We start from the raw sequence: 27214 nt of genomic DNA, 5'->3' as shown, positions 1-27214 counted from the left end.
CCCTCCTCCCAAATCTGAAAGGGCCTGATCTCAAGGAGGCCTGATGCGATGCTGGCGGGTAGCCTTTGATCCTTGTAAGGACAGGGGTGTGTATGGGTGGGCTACCACTGGCCCTCTGCGCCCAAATGCCCCAGTCTCTGTCCACTACCACGTGTCTGGGGTCACCCCAGTGCAGTAGAAGGGGGTGGGCTCTTCCACCTCCCTCCATGTGAAAACACTCACTGCTGGGCCCGGACGCTAGTGCCGCTCCCTGTGCAGCTGCCAGTCCTCTCTCACTGCACTCTGGTAACAGCAGGCGGCCCTTACGGTGACAGGTCGCTGTCTTCACCAGTGCCGGGCTTGCTGCACCCGTGCCGGGCTTGCTGCACCCGTGTGGCAGGGGGTGTACCGAGCTACGCCTCACAAGCATGCTGCTGGTCCGGAACTCAGCTGGGACTCCGGGTGCACGCTCCTCCTTCAGCTGCTTCCGCTGCAGCGAGCCAGGGCCAGAGATGCCTGCAGGAGGGAGGCCTCTGCTGCTGCTCTTTGCTTTGGCTCGACACAGGCCGGGCAGGTGTTTCTTGGTGCTCTCGCACTCTCCAGCATCCGTATCTCGCTTGGGGGGATCAGCACCCCTTCCAATGCATTTTTAGCCTGCTGATCATGCCAAGTCAAATCGGTTCCGCACCTTCTCCACTCACCGATGCTGTGGAAGGCGGGAGCAGCAGGTTAGGCGGCCATGTTTGCCCACGTCCCCTAGTGGTCTCTCCTCCGTTTATTTTTAATGGATGTATGCAGTGCATGTGTATATGTGAATGGCTGGACTGCAGAGCCTCTACGTTGTCCCACAGAGACCTTTATTTGGAAAAAGTATCAGAGTTTGGCATTGGACAATTGTTTAATTATATGTTTATGGACCACTGCACCAGTCAAAGGATCCCTGCTGCATGAGCGGATCTACTGGTGTTTTTTCACTGCTCCCTGATGAAGCACCCGTTTCTAGAGCGCAAAACATGCTTTGGCTACTTAGAGATACTTGGAATGATCTTTTGCCTTGAATCCTGGATTTAGAAGAACTTGCGAAACAGTAAGATTGTGCATAATAAATTGAGGCCAACTTACATATCAATATGACTAAATATAGGGTGCCAGGTTCAGACTGATGCTAGGACCTTGTTCGCTCTGTTCAAAGACCAGCATTTGGAACATTCTAAATATGTGCTATTCCACATGGTCACATTTGGTTAAACTTTAGACTAGGATGGACGGAGGCTACTCTGGATAAGGAGGCAAGACCCAACCCTGCAACAGGACCTGGGCATTATTAGAACCTCTGGCAATTAGATGGCACCCTGCTGGTACCCTCTGACAGCCGTCAAGAGTGGAGAGGCTGTGAAAGTGGCAGACTTTGCGCTTTATAAATACTGCATCACACAACATAACTAGCCAAACAGGGGTCAAGCCCACACCTTTAATACATTAATACCAGATATATATACACTTTTTTTTACCATTCTTTTATTTAGACTTCTGCATATAACTAAAGCTTGACAAGATCACATATGAATTGGCCCCATTTAGAAGGTTTTCCATTTTTTAATCAGACAATACAGAGATCGGAAAAATAAAATGCACTCATATTAATAACAATTACATAATACTGCCAATTAAAAGGTCAAAATAGAAAAAAATAAGCTTTATGGTGCACTTTCTCCACACAACATGAGTAGGAAGCAAGACCCGCGCATGGGGACATCTGCCATTTTATACTGTGGCTGGCGCAAGCCTTGAAACGTGCACATTAATCTTTTTTTCCACTGATATTCGCTTCTATTGTGTGACTAGTCTAACTCTTGTTATAGGAAACACAGGTATGTGTGAATTTATTTGGCTATTTGTAGGATCATCTTTGGTATATTGAGTAATAACATTTTCAGGAAGAGTATCCGCGTTGCCATTCCGATCATGACTGCAAATTGCACAATCACTATATATTACTTCTGCAAAGAGCCTGCATCGTCTAGAGTTCTTAGTATGAAACATAACAGCGTTGCCATCCCGATCATGAGTGTAAAGTGAATAATTTCTATATATTACTTTTCCCAACAGCCTGCATCATCTAGAGTTCTTTGCAGGGAGAGTATCAGTGTTGGTGTTTTGATCATGATTGCAGAGTGCATAATCTCTATATATTACTTCTCCAAAGAGCCTGCATCGTCTAGAGTTCTTAGTATGAAACATAACAGCGTTGCCATTCCGATCATGAGTGAAAAGTGCACCATCTCTATATATTACTTCTCCAAAGAGCCTGCATCGTCTAGAGTTCTTAGTATGAAACATAACAGCGTTGCCATTCCGATCATGAGTGCAAAGTGCACCATCTCTATATATTACTTCTCCAAAGAGCCTGCATCGTCTAGAGTTCTTAGTATGAAACATAACAGCGTTGCCATTCCGATCATGAGTGCAAAGTGCACCATCTCTATATATTACTTCTCCAAAGAGCCTGCATCGTCTAGAGTTCTTAGTATGAAACATAACAGCGTTGCCATTCCGATCATGAGTGCAAAGTGCACCATCTCTACATATTACTTCTCCAAAGAGCCTGCATCGTCTAGAGTTCTTAGTATGAAACATAACAGCGTTGCCATTCCGATCATGAGTGCAAAGTGCACCATCTCTATATATTACTTCTCCAAAGAGCCTGCATCGTCTAGAGTTCTTAGTATGAAACATAACAGCGTTGCCATTCCGATCATGAGTGCAAAGTGCACCATCTCTATATATTACTTCTCCAAAGAGCCTGCATCGTCTAGAGTTCTTAGTATGAAACATAACAGCGTTGCCATTCCGATCATGAGTGCAAAGTGCACCATCTCTATATATTACTTCTCCAAAGAGCCTGCATCGTCTAGAGTTCTTAGTATGAAACATAACAGCGTTGCCATTCCGATCATGAGTGCAAAGTGCACCATCTCTATATATTACTTCTCCAAAGAGCCTGCATCGTCTAGAGTTCTTAGTATGAAACATAACAGCGTTGCCATTCCGATCATGAGTGCAAATTGCACCATCTCTTTATATTACTTCTCCAAAGAGCCTGCATCGTCTAGAGTTCTTAGTATGAAACATAACACCGTTGCCATTCCGATCATGAGTGCAAAGTGCACCATCTCTATATATTACTTCTCCAAAAAGCCTGCATCATCTAGAGTTCTTAGTATGAAACATAACAGCGTTGCCATTCCGATCATGAGTGCAAAGTGAATAATCTCTATATATTACTTTTCCCAACAGCCTGCATCATCTAGAGTTCTTTGCAGGGAGAGTATCAGTGTTGCCGTTCTGATCATGATTGCAGAGTGCATAACCTCTATATATTACTTCTCCAAAGAGCCTGCATCGTCTAGAGTTCTTAGTATGAAACATAACAGCATTGCCATTCCGATCATGAGTGCAAAGTGCACCATCTCTATATATTACTTTTCCCAACAGCCTGCATCATCTAGAGTTCTTAGTATGAAACATAACAGCGTTGCCATTCCGATCATGAGTGTAAAGTGAATAATCTCTATATATTACTTCTCCAAAGAGCCCTCACTGTCTGAGTTCTCATTAGGAAGGGTAACAGTGACGTTGTTCCAATCGTTATTACGCTTCCCATGCCAGGTGCTGCCTGTCTCCAAGGCAAAGGTTTAGTACAAATTTTCGCTAACATTCAAACCCAACGGTAACGTCATAGGGTCACTCCCCCTCCCAATCAAAAATAATAACGGATACATTTAATTCTTCAAGAATATTCCTTCACATTTCATCTAATACGCAAAAGGACATTTATATGTCTGGAAAAACTGGGACACACTAGTAGTAAGCATCTTTGATTAACCATGTGAAGAAAGAGTGTCACGGTGTGGCTGGTACCGGAACGTGCGCTAAAGCGAAACACGGTAAGGGCAAGGTGTGCTTCCGCATCTCTCACCTGTGTACCCTCCCCACCGCCTGCTTGGAACCTTTCTCCAGTATATCACTGGGAGTTCCTATACAGCTAACAAGCAGGACCACATAAAATGGAACTCAGCTCTGAACACTGAACTGGGCCAAAACAGTCCTTTCCCCTCACTGATTCCAGAAGAGAAATGCAAATATAGGACAGTACAGGTTTGGAAACGTGTTTCATCTGTTTACTAGCTCAGTGTTCAAACAATGAGGTATTTTTGACCAATCAGCCAGGCATGTTCAAATAAAACACCTGCGATCCATTAGGGTGTACTTTAAAAAAGAACACAGGGAGCCCATTTGGCTGCCCTGCATATGACCATGAGGAATGCATGTCAAGTTGCAATATCACATTGTAAGGCTATGTCTGTGAAAGGTGTTGATCATACACATCGGCCGGTGACCTTTTTGGCAAGGAGGTAACAGTTCATAAACCCCATACTTTATTTCTTTATTTAGGTGTGAAGAACCTTTGCACAAGTTGAACGGAGGGTTGTGTGTGCTCTTGCACTTTATTTCTTTTCCACTTTGTTTTTATTAAACTTTTCAACAACCAACAATTCCGCCAGGAAACAACTGGCGTCACCCAAAAAAAGGACAACCATCAAGAGCAAATCATACCCATTTTCCCTCCACGACCCCCCCCCTCCCCCACACCACAGGCAAACCTGGCTTCAGAGAACAAAAGGCACACGAGGCTAAACGTTAGGAGAACACACATTAAGGCTTTTTAGAAGAACATCGAGATCAGTGAGGTCCCAGGTGACGTAACGAGACATGGGACAGGCCCAATTACTGGCAACCCTCCCCGAACTTCGATCAAAGCAACCCACCCTTGCTCTTGTACTTTACATTTTTTAACTCGGCTTTGACAGATTAGTCCTCTAAGTGTGCAGTGTAGCTTCCGATGCATTTTTAGCTGCTTCTAGGTAGTTCATGTCTATGAGCACTACTGCTTTAAGTTGAAGTATACTGGGTGTAGCTATGGGACATACATCATGTTGAATAAAGGATATAGGCAGCTGTGATGGATGTGTGGATATGGCATAAGGTCATTCTGGAATAAATTCAGAGTCATAACTACTATAATTACTACAATAGGCAGACTGCAACAAGCCTGTCTGATTTTAAAGGGGTGGGAATCTATGCCCCATCAATCCCCAGAATTCCAAGGTTCTACTTATTGGCATCTAGAAGACAGTACTCAGTTTGGGGATTTCTTCGGTCCCCATCCTTTGCAGCATGGGGATGGAGTAGAGGTGGCAAGTCCTACATAAAGGAACGTGCCTGAGAACGGGTATCCACTGCAGGTTCAAGGTTTGATGGCGAAGCCCATTGCTGCAGAGCTGATCTGGCCACTCGTCTCTGAACCCTGCTGCATTATGGACGGGAGCACAATAGGTGCCCTCCAAGTTGAACAGCGAGGCTTCAGAGATAAAGGTCTCTTGGCCCATGAATGGACATGTTACCAGTGGGTAACTGCATTACACCCGAGTGCTACAAGTAGAGTATGAAGTTAGCCTACTACCACATAGAATCTCTGCACCCAAACCTCTGAGGGCCCATAGTGGAAGCGGGGCAATTGGCCAAGAACCTGTGGTGTCCACCGCGCAGGTCCCTGAATCAGCACCCTCTGATTATTAGCCTGACATGCAGAGACTAACGCTTTGCGGGGCTCATGCTTGTGTTAAAGCTTAGGATCTGAATCTGTATGTTCTCAGCGTCAGAAGCCAAAGGGAGCAGGTTACCTGGTCTAAGAGTAAGACAAGAAAAATCCAGGCCCCACAAAAAGGGTACCAGTGGCGTCAAAGCTACAGTCAGGGCTACGTGCTTGTCCGCTCCTGCAGAGACCACACTGTGGTCTTGAGGAAGTGGTGAAAGCGCCACAGGGAAAGGGAAGGTGCAGTATGATACCAATAATGGCACTTAGCAGATGTCCTTAGACTGCATCTTAGGTGTCTGCTGGGGAGGGGCATCTTGGTTACCGGAATACAGACCTGGGGACCTTTTAGAGCTATTGTGCTGCTCAGGGATACGTCTCTTTCTAATTTATATGGGTATGTCCAATCCACCTTTGGAGCCGGCTTGATGAATTCTACTAGTAGACTGGCAGAGAGCTTAGTTTGCAGAATGATTGACCTCCTTCCGGTACTGCAGAGCCAGTCTCTTTGGGGAGGGTGCCCGGTGTTCTGTACATTAGGAAAGTGCCCTAAATCTTGACCGCCCCCCTGAGAGGTTGGGTCCACCTACTAACTGTACATCTTGGAAGTGCCTCATAACAGCATCTAGAAGGAATTAGTCATACAAGGCTAGAGGAGGGTAAGGTTGTACCACCTTATTGGGATTTGATGCAGAGAGGATACAGGAAGGGGCCCCAGCCTCAACACAACCACAGCCTGATGTAATGGAGGAAGCTCCCTTGTTCAGCAAGGTCACATGAGCTTGCACTGGCCCCAGTTAAACAGCCTTGCATGTGTACTAAAAGAAACAAGAAGGGTTAAGAGTAGAGACAGCGATGCGGTCCTGGCAGTACCTGTTTTCTGCTAAGACCCTGACTAGAATAGTCAACATTGCATTGGAAAATGCTGAAACAACAGTTCCCCCAACAGCAAAGCGGCAAGAGGGGGACGACATTTCTAAAGCAATCTGGTAGAGGCCTCGCCTGACCCTAGTGCTGAGTTAGGAGCTTTGGGAGAGGGGCGAGTGAACGGTATACAGCAACACTCTTCCTTCTTCTACACTTTGCCACTTTCATCTTCAATACTGATAAGAGTGGGTGGGGGCTTTTCGGAACCTGAACAGGAGGACTTTCACTTTGAATGAACCAATGTACTGATGTCTGCTGCTTTGTTATGATGTTGGCAAGTTATTTCAGTATTTAAGGGAAGTAGAGGTGCGTATCATCAGAATACTGCGCTTTACTGTATGCCTTCCCTAAATGGTCCATTTGTATTGTATTTATAAGTGGAATCTCATAAAGGCTTAGAGGGGTTTCTTACATATCAACATATCAAGAAAAGGTGGGTGCATAGAAACCACAAGTAACCGCCCTCTTCACGTATGAAACAAAAAATCTCTCATTAAAAAAATCTGAACCTACTTAGAGCATTTTGGCACTAATGACAATTAGTACTAGGCGGGGGTGTGGTTTAGGCATCCCAACCAATGAGGAGGCTCGGAGCAGGGACATTACCATATGGTAATCCCGCTGTTCCGAGCCTCCTCAGTGCGGGAGGCCGCCATCTTCCCTGCTGGGTTACCAGGAAAGTGCTCCCTTTACCAAGTGCCCCCGGCCTCCCTTTTCCACAGCTTGCATGCACTCTCTCCCATCCCATTCCACTTACCTTCTTTTTCATTCTCCTGGGCCGGTTGCACAACTTAAAAAACAGGCCGGGGTACTAATAGCAATAAGCATTAGCAATGAGCCCCTCGCTGGGTGGGCATTACCGCTTCAGGTAATGTGCCGGCGTCCATAGATACTGGGCCGTGTGAAGTGAGTAATGCCCCCGAGCTCGGGGTTTATTGCTTAATTGGTATTGAAAATAAAGACCAAATCACGCGTATGTATGTATGGGGTATGCATGAGATTTATAAAGCACAAACCTAGCTGGGATGCAACGGAGCACTTCAAATAGGCCACGCCCACAGGGTTACAAGTAGCGTGCAGGGGTAGCTGGTGAGCAGAGATGGGGATGGAGACCAGAATAGGGGGATAACTCTAGAGGGGGAGTAATAGGGCTGAGTGGAGTGATCAGCGATTTTGGTTGTTAGTAGCCCAGGAGGCAAGGATAGGACAAACAGGCCAAGGCTGCTTATTGTTTGGCGATATTGGTTAGTTTTTGTATCCGAACAAAAGGAAGAAAATGCAAACATATGTCAGAGACTCAAGATGCATTGCTAGGTGACATTTTACTACAACCAACAGTTGTAAATGTAAGTTTAAGTCTAAGTGTCTCCTTCCAGGTTTGTTAGCATTGCCCAAGTGGTGGAAGGATCCTTTCCTGAATTTCCACTGTAAAATATGTTTTTTTGTCATTAAATAACGAACGCAGGTTATTATATCTGGGTGAATAGGTCCCAAATGTAGCCCTCCCCTATGAAATGGGGCCAGCCTGCACCTCGCAAGTATAAAGGCCGACAGGGACAGCCCCGCCCTTCATCCTTTCCAGGTAGATACAGGGAGTTCTGTTTAATTGGCTGGGAACAGTATCAATACTTAGTATAGTGCTTAGAAGTGGCATGAAGAGCTATATAAACGTGCTATTATAACATTGTGATACTATGATGAGGACAGATTTGGCAGAACCTCTGATTTGGGTATTTTCGAAGGGCGTATGGCCAGAGGCCCCATGTTTCTACCATTCTCCGCCTGGCAAGGAGTAAGGTATGGGTATAAATTCTCGGTGAAAGTGTCATTGAAAGTGAAGAGTAGAGATCTATCCTCCACATTGTAAAATGAAACCTTCCCCCCCCTCATAGTCTAGAAAAACACCAACTGTTCTGGGTGTCACCGTCGGGGTGAGCCGCGTATCCCGAGAGGCAATAGCCCAGAACTCGTCACCGTTTATCAACCAGATGCCCCAGTAGCCATTCTGGGGATTCAGGTCAGTTGTTCCCTTCCTGTTCACCGACTCCGTGCAGAGCCCCAAACCCCAGTCAGTCTTGTCTCCCACTTCTACCTCCCAATAATGCCTCCCGAGGCCCTGGCTTCCAAGCACAAGCACTGCGGGAGCGCCACCCTGGCCACCCCAAATTTCACGCTCTTCAGATCATCAGAGATGGTGAGGTATGGATGTGCCGTTTCAGGGTCCAGAGTGACATCGACTGCAGGGGGGGAAACACATCAGTTTAGAATTGAGGCAGGCATTATCGATACTACACATAGCTTAGTAGCAAAGAAGGGCAATACAAATTTAACACAATCCATACCAGTATAGGAGATTATGGTGTAAAGATAGATACATTCTAGGAACCACAGCTGTTAACACCTGGGAACCGCACTGGTGTGATGTCTTTTGAACATCATTACAAGGAGTCAAAGAGATCCTTGACTGACTCCAGAGTACATGGGCATAACGATGGGCATAACGATGGGACAGGGCTTATAGGGGACTTGCAAACAATGACGCATGGAAACCCATGAAATTAGTACTGTACCACGTGAGGGCATCAACCACTATATTACCCCTCAAAATCAATATTATCCAACAATGTCCTTTACCCCCCATCCATGAAGCCCCCATCCCCATTTATCCCTAGAAGCACTGACCATGTACTAAACCCCCAAAACTCTCCCACCGCTGGAAGGGTGTCTTAGAGGGAGGGAGAAGGAGAGTACCCCCTACCAACTCAGGCTAACGTGGTACTCTGCCCATCCCCCTCTTGCCACTGGAAGGAGGCGGGAAAGGAATCCCCCCTTGCCCATCTCCTGAGAAACCATGAATTCCCCCCACCAAAAAAGAAATGGCTACTTACTTTTCTCATTTCAACATTTTCCAAGTAGAGCAATGGTTCATTTGCTAAAGCGGGTGGGAGGGTACAGAGATGGGAGGGAGAGAGCATAATTATCCTGGGGTCCTAGCACATGAATATGGTAATTTTGCCAGCCCAACAGCAAGATACTGGACATGAGTACTACCTAATTCACTAGCATAGTGATGGTTTGCTCACCACGGTGGGGAGTTGGGTGCAGTAATCCATTGACCCTTGTACATCAGTGTTGTGATGGTTCTCGCACCAAAGTTGGGAGTGTGCCCCCCATGGTCTACAGGCCCCATTACATTACTTTTGTGATGGGGCTTGCACAACATCACGTCACATGATCCTTTTTAGTGCAAGAACACATTCTGATAGTGAGAGGTTGCACAACAGTCTTCCAGTCTCCATTCAAGTTCTGATTGGTGATCATGAGATTCTTTTTTTTAAAGAGAAGGGTCATATCATGCTTGAATCGTGACAAAAGGTCAGTTATAATTACCTGCAAAGCAGCGGACTCGTTTCCACTCTAAAATGAAGCAAAGACATGGGTAAGTCAGAAACTCATGTTCAATGCCAGCACACAAAATACAAAGGTGCTGCTAATATAAGCGATAAAATATTAGAATCATGAGAGTGAATCCACCAATGGGGGCACAAGGGCATTATGAGGAGCTGCTGTCAAGGTGTACTTAGTGCTAGCACTGTGGGTATTAATCCTGCCCCCACATATTACCCCCTTAATGCGAATGAAACACAGGAACATGCCCAGTGGATGTGTATCTGGGGTTTTACTATTTTATTTTTCCAGATGGGTTATCTATTTGGGAATCTGAAGGTCACCTGTGTATTCGATGGTAAAACAGACATTTTTATTTTTACTATTTGTGTTTATTGAGCACGAGGCAAGCCCTTTGAACAGAAGCGCTGCACAATTGGTCAATAACAGACCAGAGCAATCCCTTTGAAGGTACTTTGCAATGGAGGAAGTGAAGGACGAGACAGGAATGAACGTGCAAACATTTATATTATATACATGTTGAGTTCTGCTAAATCTGAGCTCCAGCACACACTCCTGATGTGAAACCTTTTGGGTAGTGAAATGTTCTGAATGTGTGGGGGAGGGATGGGGGGTAGAAAGTGGGGGTTCCCACAATCACACATTTAGACTAATCCCATGGACAGATACACAGAGGTGATTGCGGACATGTCAGATGTGCTTGTTTAGGAATGTGAACACCAAAGCTAAAGAGCTAGGTGTCTCTCTCTCCATCACTCTCTTTCCCTCCCTCTCCCTCTCTCTCTCTCTATAGACAAAATAAATAAATGTTCTGAAGCTAAAGGCTGGCATTTGGACTAATTTGCATACCCACAATGCTTTGCTCATGTGGCTGTGAACTGGGGGTGAACTTTTTTGGTTCCATTGATCTCCAGTAACAGGAGGAACAGACTGCTAGTGGAGGCTTCCCTGGTGCCTCTGTGATCAGTTCCTTGCTAGGGACTGCAACACCCAGCTCACCATTTGGCGGTGACATCACGGCGCAAGGACGACAGCAATGCTAGGAGTGTAGAGGCATGACAGATGCAGAAATTGCAATTGTCTAGTCTTCCCGCTGCGCTTCTAAACCAAGGTTCCACACAGTGAGCACGGAACCCCTGGTTTTGCCTACTGCACTATGCTTGCTCCTTGTGATCTGCACTGTCACCTGGTGATTACCCTGTTTCCTGCATGTTGTTGTTTTTACAGTTTCCCTTCAGGGGATTTCCCTAGATCTTTCTGTCAGCCAGTATTCAATTGGATTCGTTCTTCCTATCTTCATACTGGACTGGATCCTAGAACTTTTTTGGGCTGTATGAGAAACCTGAGGTTATTCTCCCATGTAAACCCTGTGATTCCTCTATTCAGGTGGCAAGGGGAGGGTCATTGCTTTTGGATCCTAACCCTGGGGGTGGACAAGCGAGGGAGGATCACCTAGGTAGTGGAGTCCAGGGTAATACATGTGGGAGACTCTCAGGTGGGACGCAATATCCTATTGGGATAACATGGGATAAGGAAGACATCCTCAAAGCTTTCATAGGATATTCGGGTCTATCTCTCTTAAATAAGAAAGGGAAGTCTAATCATGGTGGAATGACAAGGGTGGGGAAATGTGGGAACCAGAAGCAACAGAATCTGTTTGACCTTAACACCAACTGGTCTGTTCCCAAATCAGGTCAACATACTGGTTACCAATATCCATCCAACCATCCCAAAGTGCCAGCAGGGAACGATAATATAGGGAAAAGGGAATTTCCCGGTTATATAAAAATCAAACCTGGTATTCCACTTCTCCACAATTTTAACCACTGTATTACCCTTCACCCTGCAAGAACCCTCATTGGTCTTGACCCGTTGCCCCCTCCCCATTTCCAACACATACTGAGACTAAGAGGAGGAGTCCGTGAGTAATACAGATTACTTTTGGGAAAGGTCCCTATAGTACTGTGAGGAGGAAGGTGACTGAAAAGACCTACTACATTTCACTAGCAACATGTCCCTTTAATGAGGTCAGGCAGAGTCAGGCACTTGACAACAACTATGCACACCTGACTGCTATTGAACACCGACCAAGGTATAAAGGGTGGAGTTTTGCCAGAGAAGCAGAGTGAGTTGTAGATGCTGAAGGAGCCATGGAAGCTGCAGCAGGTGGAAAACTCCAAGGTATCCGGTGGAGAATGGGATGCCTGGACGTGTGAGAAGGGTTGCAGTGTGGTGAGGGAGCTGTGTCTCTCGGGAGCTGGATCGAGGCGTGCTGAACTCTGCTGCTCATGGCCTAGTAATTGCTCGTTTCCCTGGGAGGTGCCAAGGTGCCTGGGGCATCTGAGGGGCAGGTGGTGAGACCCTGACCTCGACGCTGACGAGTCATTCCCGACAGCGCTGTGCTAACCTGTGAGTTTCTTTGGGATGAAAAACGTGGTACGCGTGTGTGAGGCTGGAGCAGGAGCTTGAATAGAGAAAGACATGTGCAAGCGGCACAAAAGGGAAAAAGGAAAAGCATTGAAAGTTTTTGACAAAAGGACAGAAGTAAGATGGTGTGAGCGACCTGAAAAAGAAAGCAAGAGTGAATGTTTAAATGTGCAGGTGCCACGGAAAGAAAGCCAGAGTGAAAGTTTAAAAGTGCAGGCGGCACGAAAGAAAAAGGGAAAAGGAAGCGTGCAAGTGGCACAAAGGAAAGGGAAAGTACCAGTGCACATGGCACTGAAGAAAAGAGACATAATTAAGAGGAAAGGGGGCCAGAGTATAAGTGGCACAGTAAAGACGGAAAGAAAGTTCCAAGAGGCAAAAGATGAGGAAGGAAACAAGAGAAAATACAGAGGGGGCCAGAAGCGTGGGGAGAAAGCAGAATCCCATCTATTAAAGGCACTACAGCAGCTAAAGCCAAACAGAAAAACTAAGTCGGAAGCAGAGGGGGCTGTATATCAGGGTTGTCGCGCATAGAAGGAGCAAAATCTTTGCGTTCTCAAAGTCTCTGGTACAGACCCAGTGTTGGAAAATAGAACTTTTGTGTTATTGGTTGTGATCCAAGAGAAAGAATTGGGTCTTTGAAAAGTGAAAAGCAGAACTCGCGTTTTATTTTTTTTATTTTATTTTTTATTTATTTTGTTTTTTATTTGTTTTAGTTGCGTAACAACTTTTCAAATATTTTATCACCATTTATACAACAATTACACAATTCATACAACACAAAAGTTTTCCTAAAACAACAAATATACAAATAACAAATGAATCCAAATTGCATAACAAATATAAAAATAAAAAAAAACGATAAAAACGTATTCCCCCTAACAATTTAAACTATACCCGCTCCATTAGGCCAAAGGAATATTAGGGTCCAACCAATCCTCTTAACATAAAATTCACTCAAACCTCCTAAGATGGGACCAACATCCTATCTCACAGCGGACTTTATAACTTGTGAGTCTAAGGAAGCATTATGTCAATTTGGCCCCCCGGTGGCTTCAACTTTCGGGAGAATCACTCTAAAGAATTGTACCAATGCAATTTGGACACGTTCTCTTGAAGATGAAAATATTATTTACCATCTACTCTCACTTGAGGTATGAATGTGAAAAGTGAGAATATTAAGGAAGCATCTATTCCGGACCTCCCTTAAAGCCGGGCAGTCAATTAAAAGATGCTGACGGGTTTCCTTTTGTGAAGTATCTAAGCAATATCTACAGTAGTTCTGTGCTGCAGTTATGACTTTACGCCGGGCCAATACCTCACGCGTGCCCCACAGATTAAGTCTGAACCTTAGAAATTCAGCCCTGGACTCAGGTGATGGACATTTTACCAGGTACGACGCCATTCTCCCATAAGGTTTTATGCCAAAAGACCAGATATCAAAGTCTTTATAAAGGTTGCAAGTAGCAAGCGTCTCAGCCCAGTCTACGTAATATATCTTTCTTTTAGGCCGGTCCGGATTCAGCAGTAACAATTCAAGTGATACCTCCGCCTTGGCCAGACAATTTAACACACAATTGAGCCATTTTCTCGCGAATTTAATTAATTTCAGCAGGGCAGAGGCTAACACTTCTAAAATGGTACTCGTGTTGACCCCCAATAAGCATTTTCGCAATAACGCACATTGTCTCCAACTTGCCTGGGCGTGGAGGGACAACAGGCCCAGCTCGTACCTAATCAGTCCAATCGGAACTGCCTTTGGTACTGATAAAGTCTCTTTCCAATATTTGGATTCAAGAGCGTTCCACCCCATACAACAAGATCGGGGACACTTTCATCTTATAAAAGTCAAGTGCATGTTTTAACGTGAATTTCCCATACTTTTTAATTATTATTCTGGTCTGTGAGATCAGCTGCGATAACTTCCGCAGAGACCTTGCACAATCATCACCCTTACGTTGACTATCCATGATTAGGGTTCCCAGATATTTATACTCTGAGACTTTTTCCAACGTTATGTCTTGGATTGACCATTTATTGACTTGAAACCTCTTACTAGTTATCGAAGGTTTACATCTTAATACCTGGGATTTACTCACATTAATACTCAGGCCGTTTTTGCAGGCATAGGTCCCCAACTTCTCCAACATGCGTTGTAGCCCCTGAGGTGTTTGTGACAGTAACACCAAATCATCCGCATACAACATATACGGGATTTGGTGAAGGCCCAGCCTCGGAGGATCCCCATTACAGTTAGCAAATTCCTTCCCCATATCGAGAATGAAAAAATTAAACAAAAAAGCTGCTAACGCGCAGCCTTGTTTAAGGCCACGTTGTGTTGCAATTTCGGGTGACAATTTTCCATCCAAGCTAATGCGTACACGCATGGATGTCTTGGTGTGGAACAGGATGATCAGAGACAATAGTGACACAGGACAATCATAGGCCTTCAGTTTTCGAAACAGCAACTCCCGGTCAACAGAGTCGAAAGCAGCCTTAAAGTCGATAAATCCCATATATAGGGGCTGTGCTCTCTCCGCTTGCTGTGCCTTAATGACCCTGAGTAGCACAATATTGGGGATTGTTCCCAACCCCTTCACAAAACCCGCCTGTAAGGGGTCTGCCAGTTTCATTTGGCTCGCCCATGCTTGAAGTTCCCGCAGGATTAGACGGCAGTACAACTTTCCTGGAACATCAAGCAGTGATATGGGTCTATAGCTGCTTGGTTCCAGTCTATCTCCTTTCTTATAGATCGGGATTGTTATCGCTTGAGTCCACGTAGAGGGGAGGCGCTGCGTTTCATTTACAGTCTTAAAGATTTTATATAAAACCGCCGCCCACACCTCAGGGAATTTTTTAAGTTCAAAATTAGACAGCCCATCTGGGCCACAGGCTTTAGAATTCGAGGCAGATTTAATGAGCTCAACAATGTCCTCGAGTTCCAAATTCAGATGAATCTGACCCAGAGGACCAGGCTCAACCGAGCTACTACCCGAAGCATCTTGAGCATACAACAGAGTAAAGTGGTCAATCCATTTTTGAGTTTGGACTCCTATAACTTGATAACTTAACTGAGAACCCAAAGTAGCATAATTCATCAATGACCACATTTTTGCTATATTTTTCCCTGCTAATGCTTTCAGCATAGTTGCCCAATCTTCCTGAGTTTTATTTGAACTCTTTTGTGAACCTTGAAAAAAGAGGGGCCTACGCTTGGGGAAGGGAACCCTGAGAAGCCTACTGGAACTGTGTACTTTAAGAAGCTTGGGGAAGGGAACCCTAGTGAACCTCAGAGGGCTTTGTGAACCAAGTTGTTTTGGCATTATAAGAACTTTGCCTGGGAGATTTCAAGGGCATGTTTTAATTGAACTATAATGCCTACGGGCAGTGCCAATCCTGACAAGAAGTCCAACTGAATCTAGTATTGGATATATTTCTTTGGGACACTACTTTTCTTTTAGAACAACCCTGCACAGCATTTGTTTCCAGAGAGAGGGCATGCATAGGTTTGACACAGACAGCTTTTGGTTTGCGACTTACTGACATCGACTACCTTTAGAAGCATCAGATAAGGGAAATCCCGAGTTCGAGATAGGGCAGCTTAGGTATTACACCAACCCCAAATACTTTAAATAAAGGTCTTGTATCTGTGTCTCTCTTGATACCATGCCTGTCTCACAGCTGACTTGCCTTGGATTGCTAGATTTTCTGTGACTTTGGGAATTCTACATTGCACTCTGGCCACAGGAGTGGCTGCTTGAACTGAGGTGGCCTTTTGTCTGTTAGTTCCGTTCTTGTGTCGTATAGGTTAGGGCCTTCTAAATGTTTTTTCTCTTTTCCCATTTCTTGGAAACAGGTTCTGTGGCTTACAGACTGAGCCTCTCTTCTCATCTGCCTTACCTTTTGCTTACAGCTAAGGTAGAGGAAAACAAACAGGGGAAGGACAGAGGGGGGGTATTTTGTGTGGAAGTGCCGAATGTATAGCCTTAACAAGGGGTTTTCCTTGCAGTTTGGGAGGGAGCCATTGGGCATTCCTCTGCCTTTTCGGCCCTATCCCGCTACACAGACTTCTATCAGGGTCTGTGTGGAGGGGTCGAGAGTAAGGTATGTTACCGCCAAGGGCTATTTCATAACATGAACTTCCAGTAATGGTTACTGGATGGCACTGTGGCATGTGAGATTTGGCTCAAATGGCCTATTCATTTTACAGTAGAAGGATTTTATCAAGCCTTTTTAAACCCGCTATAACTTTGCTGGTTTTTGATACATATGCCCCAATGATCCAACCACAATGCTAAACTATACTGAACTATAGCTAATCCCTAGTAAGGTTAAAACCAGTATGCAATTTTGTGCAGTCTTGAGAAATGTTTTTCTTGGGCTGATAAAGCTATAGATAAAATAGGACTACCCTGCAAGGCAAAGACAATTTTCTGGTGCTAAAGGATTGCATATGGGTTAATTTGCAGTGTGGAAGGTCAGAATCAGGATTTGACGACTAGGAATGCTTTTTAAGGGGTTTTATTTTTGTCAAATCTAAATAAACTTTCCCTAAATCTAGATGACCAAGCCCTATGCTATAACATAAAGTCAAAAGTGTGCTTGTCAGGATGTCTGAAAGCAATGAAGTCCTCGATCTGGAATCCTACCCATGCCTAATCACTTTCCCTATCTGCCAAAAGAAAATAATAACAACACAAAGACATACATTTGTGGAACTATTAACGGGAAGGGATGGTTGCTGGCATCTGACCCCAACCCTGTCCCTATCTAGTAAAGGACATTGTCCACAGTTACAATTCAACACAGAAAGTTCTTGGTATGCTGGAATGCTAGCAGGGTGTTCCAGATCAGGCCTCTCTTCCGACTCTGGGATTCTTTCTGTCTTTCTCCCCTCTGTTGCGCGGGTGCTTCTCAATACCCTATCTAGGGTTCTGCATCTTCTTACTCCCCCGTTTTGGGTGTTGTTTGTTTTTCCCCACTCTGAGCTCTTTTCCCTTGCACTCCCCACTCTGGGGCTTTCTCTGTTCCCACTCTGGGTTTCCTTTTCTTCTTCCTCCCGACTCTAGGGTTTCCTCAGTCTCTCCCAACTCTGGTGCTCGTCTCCTTCCTACCCCCCGCTGAGCATTGAGTCTTGTCGGTTCAACTGCCGTCACAGAGCTGCTTACGTCACTCTTCTGCCGGGTTCGAGTCGGGTTCGAGTCGGTCTTCTGGGGCTCTACCCTCTCGATCTGGACTCGCTTATGTGACTTTTCAGCTGGGCTCTGCTCTCTCCTTCTAGCAACTCGATCGGTCGGAGTAGCTTATATGTCTTTTTAGCTGTGCTCCTTTTTCGGCCTTCTGAGACTCTTCTCTTTTATTCTAGCAGCCCCTCGGGGCTGCCCCGACAGGATGCCAGCTATGCCTCACTCCGCTCTCCTGGTGTGCGTCCCAGTCCTGCTATCCACCACTGACATTCTCACTTTCTCTCCGGCCACACCTCCTCTGTCCTCTTTGGGCCGGTTAAACTCTTCGGGACCGGCTTAGAATCTTGTGTGATTGGTTGTGCCAGGGTCGGTGCTCCAGAGGGCTGGATTCCATTCTTCACAGGAGATTGGGCATACCCTGTGTCAGAAGCAAATCAGCCATTAATTAAGCCATTAGTAAAGGGGGGATATATTTATCGATAAACCTAACCTACATAACTACAAAGATGCAAGTGACTGAGGGGGAGGGATGGTGACTTATACCCCTATCAGGGTCCTTAAGGGGGAGTCACCTCCTGAGGGATCCTACTTACCCTGTCCCCTGGGGGTGTTAAGTGCAGCTGGCTGACCTACCTAGTCCCAAAGTGGATGGCTCCCCTTGGGGGAGAGGTGACAATCTCCCTGGACTCGTCAGAATAGCCACAATGTTTTGCTCATACAGGTGTGAATTAGGAGGCAAATTTGAAAATGATGGTTGCTGGGTTGCGCTGTAACATGTGCGACTTGGCTCAAATGGCTTATTCACATATATATGTATTCACACACACACAAACTTTATTTTGGTGTGTGCTGAGATGAATCTAGGGAATTCGTCCCTTCTCCCTAAAGGGGAGCCCCTTCCTATGAGGCCCGGGAGGTGAGCCCGTTCTGCAATACCCTCCCTAAGGGCAGAGTCAAGTATGAACTCACCAGGAGAGACTCCGCCTTAGGGAACAAGGACTCACGTGCCCAAGAGAAACTCCCTAAAGCTAAATATACCATGGCATACATGGGATGTATTAAAACACAAGAGTTGAACTTTTGCAACTGGGACAAAGAAAATACTAAAACATATCCTTAGCCTATGGAAAAGGGTCATTTACCTTTAATTCATGACGTGCACCATACTGGAACGAGTGTGTTAAAAGACGTACGTCCCGCGAATGAAGGAAGAGCAACAGCTGATGCAGAGAGAGGTGCAGATGGAGCAAAATACTCAGCTGCGTGACAGTTGGCGTGGAGAGCGAGGAAGCCTGCAAGTTTCAAACTCGCTAGCAGGGGCAATACGGAACATTGAGCTTGCAGCGGTCCCGAAAGCTGAAGAAGCAGCAGGGCCAGACCCCAAGAGGCAGTGATGGTAAGACCAGGGGAGCCAATCCGTGGTGGACAGCCTGTATGAGAAACGTTGCTGGCACCGCCTGCAACAGGAGGTCTCACAGCATCCAGGCGTCCGGTTGAGCATTGGGAGCCCAAGAGTTAAGGAGAAAGAAACCAGAGTCGAACACCTGAGAACAGACGGCGTATGTGATACCTATAGAGAGACTGAAACCCTGAAAGAGAAGCCCTTCGAAAGCACCGTCCTGCAAGACCGAAGGTAATCGGAGACTGGGAGGTACGGTGAGTTTCAGAGAAAAAGTACCAGCGACCCGGGGGTGTGAGCTGCCTGGGGGCATAGACGGTCTGACCCTCGGAAGCATCAGCCCAGTGACAGGATCCCAGAATTGACATGCGGGGTAGCATGGCTAGTACGTCGAGGTGCAAGTGAGCTCTAGGGGTACTTACAGATAGCCCCGGGACTGATAAGTATCACAGGAATAAGGGGCATGGCTAGGACGGCCATGTAAAGGGACGTGCTCCGGAGGAGCTCCTTCGATCCTGTATTGATCCTGGGGATAAAGTGCGCGCACGGATGCCTGCCAGCGCTGTGAATTAACATCCGTGACTATGAAGGTGGGGGCCGTACTCGCTGAACTTTTGGTGCACATGGGATGCACGGACACAAAGTTATACCCATTTGTATAACTGCGGGCCCCGACTCGAAAAATGGAAACAAAATGGCCACAGGAACAAAGGGATCATCGAGGGTCATGGGAGCTCTGCAGCGATAGCTGATGGAAGGATCAGACGGTACCAGTAATGGATTTCAGGATCCTGTTTTAAGCAATAGACCCGAAGGGGCCGTGGTGTGGAGAAGCGGAGGAGAGAAGGCAGACTGCGAGCCGAGAGACAAGATCGAGACAGCAAGACGCCCGAAGAGGCGTGCGCCCGGAGCCCGAATGCGCATAGATGGTAACTGACGAGACCCGCCGCGAACTCGCAGCTGATGCAGGGCCCGCAGTGAAGCCAGACTGAACTTAGAAGGCGCCCCTGGAGAAAGGCAGAGACCGGGGTCACGACACCGAGAGTGCGCAAGTACGTGGGTGGCCTGGTGCCACGCAGACCTTTGTGCACGGGGAGGTGCAGCTGGCTTACGCCCGGACAACACGGCTGGATGTCTAATAATGTTGTCAGACCCAGGACCAAACAGCCCACGATAGAGGCCTACACCAAGACGCCCCCAGGTGCGGAGGGAGGCAGAGGCAAGGAGACCCCCACGACAGAGGCAGAGGCACTGGGCACGATCCAGGAAGCGCTAGCAGCAATTGCAGACTTGAAATGGCCTGGGAGACTAAACTGGGCCAGGCAATGGACGAACTGAAGGTGGACCTGGACCTCAAGATCGGTGCGGTCCAAGAGGAAGTGAACCTGCTGAGACTGGACGTGCGGACGATCGCAGAGCAGACCGGGAACTTGGAGAAGGAGATGGCCCCGAATACTGTGGCATGTGCCGCACATGGATCGGAGCTACATGCCCTCGTGCAGCGGGTGGGCTACCTGGAGGACAGAGCGGAGGAGGCGGAAGGGCGGGCCAGACGTAACAACATACGAATTGTCGGTTTGCCGGAAGGAATGGAGGGGCCCAACCCAACAGAATATGTGGAAACCATGCTCCTGCAGGAGATAACTGGCGGGGCGCTGACCCAGGGGTTCGCGGTTGAAAGAGCGCACAGGGCCTTGACAAGAAGACCGCCCCCGGGAATCCCCCTGCGACCGCTGATCGCAAAAATTCGGAACTATCGAGACCGGGAGAAGATACTCTAATTTTTTCGGAAGGGAGGAATGATCGAAAGGGCGTCGGCAAAAATCATGGCATATCCGGACTATACGCTGCACGTATGGATGAACTTTGGGTCGGTGAAAAGAAGATTAAAAAGAAGCAGGCCATCGTTATATGTTGCTTTACCCAGCCAAGTTGAAAGTGTTCTACAAGAACAAATCCCTGTTCTTTGAGACGCCAAAGGATGCGATGGAATAGCTGGATATGCAAGGCCGCCCTCAGGAACCGGATATCCAGATGGGGGCTGCAGGAGATAAGTAGCACACAGCTGTGTCCTCACGGGGACATGGCTAGGACATTGGGACTTGAATATAGAGTTCAATTAAGCTTGTGGGGAGTGCGCTGCAAGATAAGCTGGCGGGATTTGCTGGGCGCAACAACCCTAAACAGATAAATGGGAGCACCTAGGAGGCATCCCTTGAACCCATTAGTAGTATACCTAGTTAGGTCGCTGTTAGATCAGTGACGCCCCACGGGGTCCTAGTCGTTGGATGCCAGATAGGACCAGACGCGGGTGGGCCTGAGATCCAGGGATGGAGGTGGGCATTTGTTGGGGTAGGGTAGGCTGGGGGGGAGGGGTTGAGTTGTGTGCATTGGGGTGGAGTTGGAGTATTGGGGGGGGGGATTGTTGAGGCTGGGAAGGGTAAGAGTTGGTAAATGGGCCATCACGGGAAGCATCGGAGGGAGGAGTGGACTGGGAGCACACCGATTAGATGGCATCGGGTAATCTTAGAGTGGTGACCTGGAATGTGCGGGGCCTAAACAGTTATTTAAAACGCAACAAAGTGATGCTGTATCTAAAAAGGATGCGTATTGATATAGCCTAGCTACAAGAGACCCACCTCACTAAGGAGAAGCTGGAGGTGGCCAGGAGAAAATGGAGGGGTAGTGTTATGGGGGCCACGTATTCGACATATGCAAGAGGGGTGATCGCATGGGTGGCACCGCACGTGCCGTTCCAGGTGCTCAGTTCAATAATAGACCCAGAGGGCAGAATGGTGGTGGTAACGGGACTCCTGGAGAACAGAGGTACACATCATCAATTTGTACGCCCCTAACCATGATACGGCGGCTTACTTTAGGTCCCTATACAGTAAGATTAGCCCCCTGGCGGGTGGTGCGATAGTGTGGGGAGGGGACTTTAATTGTACCCTGAATCCTAGAATAGACAGGTCAGATGACAAATCAGGGAAGCCAGCGCCAGTGGCTAAAGCGCTGGGGACAATTTTGGAAGACCTAAGCCTAGTGGATGTGTGGAGGAAGCTGCATCCATTGGATAGACAATTCTCGCACTACGCAGCACCACATGACTTGCACACGAGGCTAGACTATGTGTTTGCAGCGTCCGAGAGATTGGGAGAAATGATGGGAGCGGAATATAAGGCTCGGATATTATCCGATCACTCGCCTCTGGTCGTAGAGTGGCGATATCAACCCCCCAGGACGCGCATCCCGACATGGAGACTCAGAACTGAGGCGTTACAAGACGCAGGGTTTCGAGAGGACCTGAGGGAGGCCATCCAGGAATATTTTGAAACTAACACGGGCAGTGTACGCTCTGTGGGTAAAGTGTGGGAGGCGTTTAAGGTGGTGGTGCGGGCGGTCGCTATATCGAAATCTAAAGGGCTCCAAGGGGGCATTGAACGGGAACTTCAGGAATCAGAAAGAGAGCTGGAGGGTCTCATGCAAAATGAGGAGACAACCCGGGAGAACAGTGCCAAGATAAAAGACTTACAGTTAACCTGCAGTGGACTCTGGGATAGATTATGCAAATTAAATTACAAGAAATACACAGAGAGACTACATGCAGGGGGGGATAAGCCAGGTAGATTGCTGGCCTGGCTGTATAAGAGCGTGACCCCCCGCTCAGTGATTAGAGAGATCAGGGATGCGGAAGGCCGAACCCGTAACACCCAGGAGGGGGGAAACGAGGAGTTCCTCAAGTATTATAGACAACTATATGAGGACACAGGGGAGGATATGAACCAAGACATACTGGGAACAATAGAGGTTATAGGGCTGCCCACCCTGGATGACCTAGAACGTGCAGATCTGGATGCCCCTGTTACCTCGGACGAGCTGGAAGTGTTGATCCAACATCTGCCCACATGTAAGGCGCCTGGGTCAGATGGGTTGCCTAGCAAGTTTTATAAGACATACAAGCAGGAGCTACTCCAGCCGATGCTTGCCATGTTTAATGAAGCCTACGAGCAGGGGGAATTGCCACAGTCCCTCCGCGAGACACTGATCATCCCACTTTTGAAACCAGGCAAGCCAGCCATGGAGTGCGGGTCCTATAGACCCTTGTCCATGCTCAATCAGGACAGTAAAATACTCACGGCAGTATTAGCCAATAGGCTAAAGAGGGTGATTGGTAAGTTGATACACCCAGATCAGACGGGCTATGTCCCTGGTAGGAATATCACAGAGAACCACAGGAGGCTGCACCATATCATCGATTACACTGGGGAAGACACGGGTGAGTTGGCTATCGTGTCGCTAGACGCGGTCAAAGCCTTTGACTCGGTGCGGTGGCCATTGTTGAAAGCGACCCTGAAAGGTTACGGAATGGGCCCTGGATACATCAGGTGGGTCCAGATTTTATAAATCACCCCGGTAGCGAGAGTCAAAATGGGATCCACAATTTCAGACAAATGGCAACTCAGCAGAGGGACCAGACAGGGATGCCCCTGGTCACCCATGTTATACATACTGGCACTAGAGCCGCTGGCAATATGCCTGCGACAACAATACGGGGAGGTGGGGATTCGTACAACAAGTGGCATGAACCTGATATCGCTGTATGCAGATGATATGCTCCTGTATTTGCGCTACCCGGAGGAAAACCTGCAATATGTGCTGGAGGTGATGGATCGTTATGCCACCCTCTCGGGCATATCGGTGAACCCCGGGAAGTCTAGCTTGTTCCCCTTGGGAAGGTACAAGAGTGTCCCGTTGGTGAGGCTGCCTGTCCTTCAAATACCCTGGCAACCTGAGACATTTAGGTATCTGGGAGTAAATATTTACCACAGGACGAAAACAGAGCACGAACATAATACAGAGAAAGCGATCGAGGGAGTTAAGAATAGTATGGTGTTCTGGTCTAGATTACCCCTTTCTATGATGGGGAGAGCAGCTCTGCTCAAAATGGTGGTTTTGTCCAGACTCTTACATTTTTTTGTAAATGTCCCGTATCTGATTCCCAGAAGTTTTTTCAAGAGACTTCATGGTATGTGCAGGAGCTTCATATGGGGCAACTCCAGGAACAGAGTGGCCCTTTGGAAACTACAGAACGCGTTTCACAGGGGGGGCATAAACTTGCCGAACTTTGAGCTCTATTATCTGGTGGGGCAGCTGTTGTTTGTGGCCAGGTGGTTGTCGTCAGAGGACTCAGCAGAAGCTAGACTCTTGCAGGGCGACTTGGCTCCATACTTTCTGAGAGAGACGGTGTGGCTACAAAAGAGTAAACTGGTGGGAAGAGGGAGACTATCGGAGCTGGGTTGGGAGGTCTGGCGTAGGACATGGAGAACGGTGGGTGATCCGGATCCGCTCTCCCAGCAGGTTCCGCTGATGGCGCTGTGTGGAAACGACTCCCAATTGCTTGAAGTAGTCCGTAGATACTGGGAACCGGTGGGTTCGGCCACCCTCGGGGATATATGGCAGGAGGGGGAGGTATTGGAATTCCACAGTTTGCAGGAGGGGACAGGGGTGCATAGAGGCCAATATATAACTTACACCAGACTCACGAAACGGGTGTGGGAGAGGTGGCGTGAGACGGTGTTGGCGGAAGAACCTGATGCCGCCCTGGAAACGATGTACGATGTTTCGGAGGGCAGGCACGAGATATCCAGGGTATACGAACTCCTGAGAGCTAAGGCTGGGAAGGAACTGCTTCAACTGAGGCAGGACTGGGAGGGGGGGGTAGGAGGACCCATGACAGAGGGGCAATGGGAGAGAACTCAAAGATACCATAAAAAGGTGTCCCGAAATGCGAGACTCCAACAGATCCAGTTGTATGTCACCCATAGGGTTTATCTGACCCCCGGGAAAATAGCCAGGTTTGGAGGCTCGGCCACGCAGAAATGCCCCAGGTGTGGGGAGGTGGAGGCGGGGTTGCTACACATGTTCTGGGCCTGTCCCGAGGTGCACAGATTCTGGGACGAAATAAAGACTAAGATGGCCAGTGGGGGAGTGGTGCTGGATGTGGGGTCGGATTGGGCATGCATGCTCTGGCTTTTTCCCAGGCCACACAATCTAAAGCACATAAGCAAGATGAAGGACCTGGCTTACATCCTGGCCAAGCGCAGGATCGCATTGGGCTGGAAGGCGGCCCACAGACCCAAGGTGGAGACATGGTGGGCGGACCTCCAGAGATGGGCGGAAGCAAAATCAGTAGTATGGTTTGAAGCCGTTACCGGGGGGGTGAGGAGGAAGTGGGCCCCCTGATAGCCTGGCGACAATTAGTGACCTCTATGGTAAACCCCCACCAGGTTAACCATGAAACAGAAGACTCAGACGAGTCTACAAGCACTGTGATTCCCGAAAACGCTCCCGTAGATGACACGGAAGAGCCGGCTCAAGTTCATGGGGTCGGTGGGGAGAGGACGGAGAATAACACTGTATAATGTGACGGTTTGATATTGATTATGTACGTCCCAAAAAGCTGTATTGTTTGTTGGTTTTGTTCGTTTAAAATAATAAAAATAAATTAAAAAAAAGAAGTATCACAGGAAGAAGAGATCTCCGGGGAAGGCATTGACTAAGCGGATGTCGCAAGGCAGAGTGACACGCCGAGGCACGCAAGACCAATCCCTGAGCAACCTGTGGGCTCTCCCTGAGCAAACGTCAGGAAAGAAGCAAACCGTAAATCCGGGAGCAGGGTCTGCAAGAACAGAAGAAGCAATGGGAAAGACAGCACAGGCATCCCTGCAGGGCTCTGCAAAGCAGACCTCACAGATTGCTTTCAGAGCCTCAAAACGGAGCTCAGAGTTGAGTTTACACAATCCATAAGAGCAGAGATGAGATCCAGCACAGAGGAGCTTAAAAAATCAATAGCCAACCTGGTCCAGGACACAAAGTAACTCAACGCCCGAGTGGGGATCACTGAAACATCATTACAGTCCCTGCAGTAGGACGTCCTTCACCTGGAGGGGGAACTTGCTAGCACCAAACAGGATCTGTCACTCTTAGTGACAACCATAGAGGACTTGAAACACAGGCACCGGTGGGAGAACCTCTTCATTTCACTCATACAACACGAAAGATGAGATCCTGTGTGCAATGAGAAAGATAGGAGCCTTACATTTTCAAGGCATGTCCCTGTTGATCTTCGAAGACATGGCAGCTCTTACATTGCAGGAGGGACTAGCCTTTCGACAGATCACTGCAAAGCCGCAGAAGGAAGGGATCCGCTACAGATGGACGTTTCCCTTTGAGCTGGTATCCGCCTGGAACTCCCGAAAATCAAGATGCACGACACCCTAAGAGGCGGCTTGGATTTTGGGGCTACAACTTGAACATGGACAAAGCGATGTGGGTGACAAGTAGTGGTCAGCGATCCCTCTGCCCAGACGCCCTCGACGTGCTGCGCACTCTGGAGGAGGGCAAGGTGCGCAATCACGACACTCACAATCACCAGAAGCTTGATAAGGGTGATGCAGGAAGTGGCCGGTAACAATTAATGCTGTTTTTTCTCTCCCGGCAATGTCAAATTGGGAGCCTTGGTTCAACCCAGCATCAGGGAGATTTGAGGAGATGTGCAGGATGGATCGTCTCAAGTGTTCACCTTTGTTGGGGGTTGAGGGGGCGTGGAGGGGACATTGGGATTGGGGGTAGGCTGGGTAGGGGGGGACAGTCCATTGACACAGCACATTTCCATGGGAGGTGTGATGGAGAGGGGCAGCAGAGCGGATCACAGCTGGGCTCAGCGGGTCAACTAACGAGGCAATGTTATTTAAAGTCCTGACTTCTAATGTGAGGATTCTGAATTCCCCTCATAAGAGAGGCAGACTGTTCAGGGATCTATCTCACCTAAAAATAGATGTAGCATGTCTGCAGGAAACCCACCTTGTTCGTAAAGACACAGGCAGACTCTGCTCCAATGACTTCCCACACTCCTGCACTAGTTTTTCACCTGTGCCAAGAACAAGGCTAAGGGGGCCGGCATACTAGTGCACAAGCGAGTCCATTTCCAGTTAGTGAAAACCAAATCAGCATGGGAGGTTTCTCATCTTAGAAGGGTGGTTTGATGGAGCCCTCCTCACCATAGCCTCGGTATACGCCCCAAACTTGGGCCAAAAAGAATTCTGCTGTGAATCACTAAGGTTCACTGCTGGGGAGATACTACTGGCTGGAGATCTCAACCTGACCTTTGATTCAAACTGGGATATCTCAGGAGGCACATACATGGGAACGACATAACCATCCAAAGCACTTCTT

General features: G+C 47.7%; 1 protein-coding gene across 2 annotated transcripts in view; it reads right to left on the bottom strand.

Annotated features, from left to right (window-relative positions):
• Positions 1 to 8668: 8668 nt before the first annotated feature.
• Positions 8669 to 27214, bottom strand: part of LOC138521764 (E3 ubiquitin-protein ligase TRIM39-like) — a 198743-nt gene continuing 180197 nt past the window's right edge. For both annotated transcript variants that reach the window (XM_069634830.1, XM_069634829.1), the window contains exons 6-7: positions 9953 to 9979; positions 8669 to 8799 (exon numbers count right to left, since the gene is read on the bottom strand). In XM_069634830.1, the coding sequence (XP_069490931.1) occupies positions 8778 to 8799; positions 9953 to 9979 (49 nt within the window). In that variant the 3' untranslated portion in view covers positions 8669 to 8777. The remainder of the gene's footprint in view (positions 8800 to 9952; positions 9980 to 27214) is intronic.

The sequence above is a fragment of the Ambystoma mexicanum genome, chromosome 13, assembly GCF_040938575.1.
Source record: "Ambystoma mexicanum isolate Mex_15411 chromosome 13, UKY_AmexF1_1, whole genome shotgun sequence".
NCBI lineage: Eukaryota > Metazoa > Chordata > Amphibia > Caudata > Ambystomatidae > Ambystoma > Ambystoma mexicanum.
The sequence above is the reverse complement of the archived record's forward strand: the minus strand, read 5'-3'. Positions and strand labels throughout refer to the sequence as shown.